The 7,060-nt window shown below is 45.8% G+C and overlaps 1 protein-coding gene and 1 pseudogene across 1 annotated transcript; both read right to left on the bottom strand.

Moving 5' to 3' along the window:
* Positions 1-1,423: 1,423 nt before the first annotated feature.
* LOC107123814 (gastrula zinc finger protein XlCGF57.1-like) lies at positions 1,424-3,265 on the bottom strand. The gene is made up of 2 exons (XM_015427157.1): positions 2,559-3,265; positions 1,424-2,474 (listed from the first exon to the last, which is right to left on the bottom strand). The coding sequence occupies exons 1-2, from the start codon at positions 3,263-3,265 to the stop codon at positions 1,424-1,426; spliced, it is 1,758 nt and encodes a 585-aa protein (XP_015282643.1).
* A 390-nt stretch (positions 3,266-3,655) lies between these two features.
* LOC107123815 overlaps positions 3,656-7,060 on the bottom strand; it is a 135,287-nt pseudogene continuing 131,882 nt past the window's right edge.

Here is a 7,060-nt window from a genome sequence, read left to right on the forward strand (position 1 = left end):
TGGCTCTTCCTGGGCGTCTTACAGAGTCCCTAGTCTGTCCCTAGGCTAAGAGCCACAGGCCAAGAGCCCTTTGGCTCTCACCCTTCGGCTCGTGTCTCTGGCGAGGTGCTGCCTTAAATACCAGCCTCCCCCAACAGAAGGCCTAGATTTATAATTGAAGGAAATGCTGAATTTCAATTCAAAGTGAGTGAAAATAAAGATGCAATTTTTCCCCCATCCAAGTTCACAGACCCCCTGAAAGACAATCTTCAACTGTATCTAAAACCCAAAGAGGCGAGAAACTTTTGAATTCTCAGAGTCTGGAAATATCTTCAACTGGAGTATCGCTTTATAACAGGATCTCAGAACCCCAAAAATCTTTTGAATGCACGGAGTGTGAAAAGCAATCCATTCAGTGGTGTGATCTTCAGAAGCATCTACAAACTCATACAGGGGAGAATCCCTGCAACCCTTGAATTGTCTATTTCTTCACAGGATATGGAAAATTGATAGGGTTTTTTTCTCCAGTTTTGCAGATGCTAGAAGGAGTTAGCTTGGGACAGAGACTGAAGTAGGGCAACCACTAAAAAGGGCCTTCTTCAGACAACTACTTTTGGAGCATATCTGAGCCTCCAATCACCTGGGCAATTCGAAGAAGAGCCTTATCAGATCCCACTATAGGAAAGGTGAATTATCTGAGATAGAGGAAGGTTGGATCTCTTCCTCAAGGTCTTGCTACATGGTGTGTATTCATGAGGTTCCTCCACTGTATGGATTCCTCAATGATTTAAGGAGATATAAGCTAGTCTTGAATCCCTTTCCACCCACAGAACACGCCCTTTCTTTCTTCCCTGTGAGATCTGTTTGAGCTCTGTCCTCAGTCCGAATAGTTCTATCATTTCTTCCAGGTTAGGGTAAGGATTCTGGGCAGATACAAGCACTTTACAAGAGTTTACACGGTTTCAACCCTTTTACGATCTGTGGTTGTTTTTTTGTGTGAAATAAGAGAAAAGCTCTTTTCACAAGCTAAGCAGTTATATGATTTCTGCTTCTGTGGGTTCTCTGATTCTGCTGAAGATGGCCGGGCTAACTGAATCTCTTTCCACACTCTAAGCATTCAGAGGGATTCTCCCCTGTATGAGTTTGTAGATGCTTCTGAAGATCACACCTCTGAATGGATTGCTTTTCGCACTCCGTGCATTCAAAAGATTTTTGGGGTTCTGAGATCCTGTTAAAAAGTGATGCTCCAGTTGAAAGTATTTCCGGACTCTGAGAATTCAAAAGTTTCTCACCTCTATGGGCTTTTAGATACAGTTGAAGATTGTCTTTCCAATTGAATCTCTTTCTACAACTCAGAGCACTCAAAAGTTTTTTCCTTTGCTTCAGTTCTTAGATGCTGTTGTAAGAAAATCGCTTTCCACACGCAGAGAATTCAAAAGGTTTCTCATGTGTGGATTCTTAGGTGCTTTGTAAGACTTCGTCTGTAATTGAATCTCTTTCCACACTCTGAGCATTCAAAAGGTTGCTCCCCTGTGTGGGTTCTAAGATGCTGTACAAGATTGTTACTCTTACTGAATTTCTTTCCACACTCTGAACATTCGAAAGGTTTTACCCCTGAGTGGGTTCTTTGATGTTCCTGAAGATGGCTGCTCTGACTGAATTTCTTTCCACACTCTGAGCATTCAAATGGTTTCTCTCCTGTATGGGTTCTTAGATGCCGCTGAAAACTGCTACTGTTATAGAATTGCTTTCCACACTCTGAACATTCAAAAAGATTCTCCCCTGTGTGAATTCTTTTATGTTCTTGAAGATGGGTGCTCTGATTGAATTTCTTTCCACACTCTGAGCACGCAAACGGTTTCTCCCCTGTGTGGGTTCTTAGATGCCGATGAAAACTGCTACTGTCACAGAATCGCTTTCCACACTCTGAGCATTCAAAAGGTTTCTCCCCTGTGTGAATTGTTTCATGCTTTAGAAGATTGTTACTCTTATTGAATCTCTTTCCACACTCTGAACATTCAAAAGGTTTTGCCCCTGTGTGGATTCTTTGATGTTCCTGAAGATGGCCGCTCTGACTGAATTTCTTTCCACACTCAGAGCATTCAAAAGGTTTCTCCCCTGTGTGGACTCTTAGGTGCTGTTGAAAACTACATCTGTGATTGAATTTCTTTCCACACTCTGAGCATTCAAAAGGTTTCTCCCCTGTGTGGGTTCTTTGGTGTTCTTGAAGATGGGTGCTCTGATTGAATTTCTTTCCACACTCTGAACATTCAAACGGTTTCTCCCCTGTGTGGGTTCTTAGATGCCGTTGAAAGCTGCTACTGTAACAAAATTGCCTTCCACACTCAGAGCATTCAAAAGGTTTCTCCCCTGTATGGATTCTTAGGTGCTGTTGAAGACCCTGGATGTGACTGAATCTCTTTCCACACTCTGAGCATTCAAAACCTTTCTCCCCTGTGTGAGTTCTTTGATGCTGTAGAAGATAGTTACTGTTACTGAATTTCTTTCTACACTCTGAGCTTTCAAAAAGTTTCTTCTCTTTGTGGGTTTTAAGATGCTGTTGAAGACGGCCACTTAACCTGAATCTCTTTCCACACTCCGAGCATTCAAACAGTTTCTCTTTTCTATGGGTTCTTAGATGGCATTGAAAATTGCTACTGTAAGAAAATCTCTTTCCACACTCTGAGCATTCAAAACCTTTCTCCCCTGTGTGCATTCTTAGGTGCTGTTGAATACTACATCTGTGATTGACTCTCTTTCCACATTCTGAGCATTCAAAACGTTTTTCCCCTGTGTGAGTTCTTTGATGCTGTAGAAGATTGTTATTCTTACTGAATTTCTTTCCACACTGTGAGCATCTAAAAGGTTTCTCGCCTGTGTGGATTCTTTGGTGCACAAGGAACTGTGATCTGTATTTAAAGTACCTTCCACACTGAAAGCATTTACATGCCTTTGTTATAATGTTCCTTGAGAAATATAGATTTCCCTGTCTTCCATCAGAGGATGTAATTCCACTCTCTAAACAGATAAATGGCTTTTCTTCTGAATGACTGCTTTGGTATTTACTAAGGTCTGATTTCTGCGAGAAAGTTTCATCATGGTTTGAGCAGCTATAATGTTTCTCTGCTGCATGTGTTTGTTGATGTTTAAGGAGCTCTGCTCTGCAAAGGAAGCTCTCTCCACACTCCAGCTGTTGATGGTTCTTCTTTCCACTCTGCATTTGCACATGGATATTATATTGGGTTTGATCTGAGAAGTTCATTCCACACTCCAAACACTTGTACATTTCTTCCTTTTGAATTAATTCACGGAAATCCCCCCCCTGGCAAGGAATGGGTTGATCCCTCTTCCCAACCATATGATTTCCTTTCTGCCTCTTGGGTCTGCCTTGATTCCTGAAGTTTCCTCTCAAGTCTTCATTCTTGACTTCATCTGGTGATAGCCGATGCAGTTCCTCTTCCTCCTCATTCCTCTGATCTTCCCCTGCTGGAATAAAGAGAGAGATCCTGTTTAGCACTCACAGACGGAGGTCTGATTTGCACTTGAAATTCCATCCACACTCTAAGCATTTCAGGGGCTGGTTTCTGCTGTACATTGAAATCTACAATAATATACATGTTAAAAGCGGCTTCCCGCCTGTCTGTGTGGTCCATCTCTGAAGTTTCCTTCAGCCTCTTCATTCTTGGCTTTTCCCAAAGAGAACCCCAACGGTCTCCTCTACATCTGCTGCTGGAATCAAGAAAGAGGTCCAGTCTCCACCCAGGCAGAAGTCAGGCCACCAATCAGGCAATCCTCATTCACGAGGAGTGTGCATTTCCATTGGCAGAACTTCTTTCCCTCAAAGCCAAGACCTCATCAATTTAACCCTACAATTTAAAGGGTACCCCTATGGTTTGTGGAAAGGATGCCAGTTGTAGGGTTGTTTTTTTAAGGCATCTAGGTAATGAATGAAGTGTTGATGACCCTTCTCCCTCATTCAGCCTGGCTGTTCTTAAGTCCCCCTCCCCGTTTCCCCAGTAATCATGTAACTCCTCAATTAATCATACAAAAGCCATATCTGGTGGGAGTCAACCAAAGGGCCTTTTCCTCAAACGGTTCCCTCCATGATCATCTGGCTTGAATAAGGACCCAAATTATCAAGACTCCTCCTCCTCCTCCTCCCTCCTCCTCCTTCTTCCTCCTCCTCCAGGGCAACTGTTTTGCCCTCCCATGTCCAGGTCTCAGTCGCGCATGCCAGTGCCATGTCATGCGCTGCAAGATAGTTTTGCAGCATTAAGGTATTATTATTAATGGACCTGGCATTGCACAACATCAGTGTCGAAGGAGGGTCCATTTCCCTAGCCCTCTCACCGACATCTCTCGGGATGGGATAAAGTTTGGAAAGGGACTGCGCATGACTGTATCTCTGTCCCCTTCCCTTCCACCACCTTCTCCCACCGCCATGTCTCCCTCTGCCCCCAATCACTGGCATTGCACAACATCAGTGTCTTATTATTAATGGACCTGGCATTGCACAACATCAGTGTCAAAGGAGGGTCCATTTCCCTAGCCCTCTCACCGACATCTCTCGGGATGGGACAAAGGTTGGAAAGGGACTGCGCATGACTGTATCTCTGTCCCCTTCCCTTCCACCACCTTCTCCCACCGCCATGTCTCCCTCTGCCCCCAATCACTGGGATCCCCAGCACAGCACAGGCACTCTCCCACTGTGCCCTAGAGCCATTCTGCACACCACCCCTCCCCTGCATCCATGAACCAGCAGCCCACAGATATATTATTATTACAGTTTATACAGCAGGTCAAAATTACAGATCAAACAATTAACCTGTCACCTACCTAATTGTTAAAACAGTAATACCTTAAAATAATACTTAAAAACCCCTATAAAACCAAGCAATACCTCCCGCCTACACTAAACTCTTTGCTTCCTGTTGAATCCCTAGTCTTTGCTTTCAGTCAAAGCTAGTAAGTACAGTTCTGGTCACCACACCTCAAAAAGGATGTTATAGCATTGGGGAAAGTGCAGGAAAGGGCAACTAGAATGATCAAAGGGTTGGAACACCTATGAGGTTGGAACACCTATGAGGAAAGGTTAATGCGCTTGGGGCTCTTTACCTTGGAGAAACGATGGCTGAGGGGTGACATGATCGAGGTTTATAAGATTATGCATGGGATAGAGCAGGTAGAGAAAGAGGTCCTTGTCTCCCTTTCTCACAATACAAGAACTGAAATTGCTGTTGGAACTGATAAAAGGAAGCACTTCTTCACCCAAAGAGTGATTAACACATGAAATTCACTGCCAGAGGAGGTGGTGGCGGCTACAAGCATGGAGGGCTTCAAGAGAGAATTAGATAAACATCTGGAGCAGAGGTCCATCAGTGGCTATTAGCCACAAAGTATAGATAGGGGCTCTGGGGCAAGTGATGCTCTGTCTTCTTGGTGCTTGGGGGGGGGGAGGGCAACAGTGGGAGGGCTTCTAGTGTCCTGGCCCCACTGGTGGACCTCTTGCTGGCACCTGGTATTTTTGGCCACTGTGTGATGGAGTGTTGGACTGGATGGGCCATTGGCCTGATCCAACATTGGCTTCTCTTTTGTTCTTAAGACATAGATGTTAAATGGCAGCGGCCGCCAGGCAGTCCATGGTGGATGCTGCTAGGGGTTCAAAGCAGAGATTCTTGGCACCCCCATGCAGTGGTAGCTGCTACAGGCTATAGGATCCCAGATCATTGGATGGGGGAGCAGGCACCGCACACACAAGGCCATGCATGTGGCAGAGGCCCCAGGCCACCCAGTGACCAGTATAACTGGAGATCGCCAGCACCGCCCGCCCACAAGGCTGAAGGCTGCCAGGTGGTCCATGGGGGAGGGAGGCTGCTCCGCTGTGTGCTCAGTGGAAGGATTAGGCCCCCGATGTGTAGAAGAAACTGCTGAAGAGTGCCCCCCATGGGCCACAACACACCCACATCCCAATGCCGACAGCTTTTCTCCTCCATCATCTCAGAAGAAATGTATAAAGTGATCCCTCAGTCCATCCAATTTGTAGCAGGTTTTGGACCCCAGCCTCTTCCCCCAACTGTATGGTTGTGGATCCTCTCCTTTCCCACCCTATTCTGCTGTGCTTCTCCAGAGCTGCCCGGCTGTCTTCAGGAAGCAGGCTTGTATGCCTTTGACTCTTCCCTTTTATTTTCTCCCTTCATAGCAGGAAGTTGGTGAGGGAAGGAGATTAAACTGTGTTTGTACTTCACATGTGCATTTATTTTCTTTCTGTAGTGCCTCTATTTTTATTTATCTGACCTATCTTGGTTCTCTTTCTGTTAACTTAATACATTTATTTTCCTCTTTAAGAAGCTGATACCCTTCATTCTTTTTGAGTGCTGGTCTGTATCTTGACCCAGGTAGACATAGGTTTATGATCTCAGGAATTAATACCCCACAATACACGTGTTTTCCTTTTTGCTAGCAGAAGGACTCTTAAGCTAGCTACAACGGTGGGTACATGAGTGATATGGCTCACAGACCCCTTTCTGAGGGTCTGTCAGCCCCTCTTTGGCCCCAGGCCAGGACACCCTCCCTGGCTCAGGTGATGTGATGGCCACAACACGGGCCTCAGTTGCCCATAGGCCAGCCAAGTGGCTTGGGTCGCTCTCCCAGGCCATGTTGAACACAACACTTTCACTGCCACCCCAACTCCTCGAGACCTCCAAAAGGAGACAGGTAGTGGGGCAGGCCTGAAAATGATGTATTTGTGTTCAGTATTTTGATTCATGCCTTATCCCAATGGCAGCAATTCGTACCTTTGGCACCCTTGAAAGATCCTTACCCAGAGAGGCCACGCTCCCGTAGTTCTCCAGCATGACTTCCCTGTAGAGAGCTCTTTGGCCTGGATCCAGCAGGGCCCACTCGGCCTCGGTGAAATACACGGCCACCTCCTCAAAGGAAAAAGGATCCTGGAAGAAAAAGCAGATTCCCTCGTCAGAGAGCATGCCAGGCAGACAAGGCACACTGGAAGGGGGCAGTCTGGGAGGGTGCAGGATGCAGAGCTTGGCATGAGCAAAGGGAGTGGCATTCAAAGCCTCTTTCC

Source organism: Gekko japonicus, unplaced genomic scaffold (genome assembly GCF_001447785.1).
Source record: "Gekko japonicus isolate JY-2015 unplaced genomic scaffold, Gekko_japonicus_V1.1 scaffold712, whole genome shotgun sequence".
Taxonomy (NCBI): Eukaryota; Metazoa; Chordata; class Lepidosauria; order Squamata; family Gekkonidae; genus Gekko; species Gekko japonicus.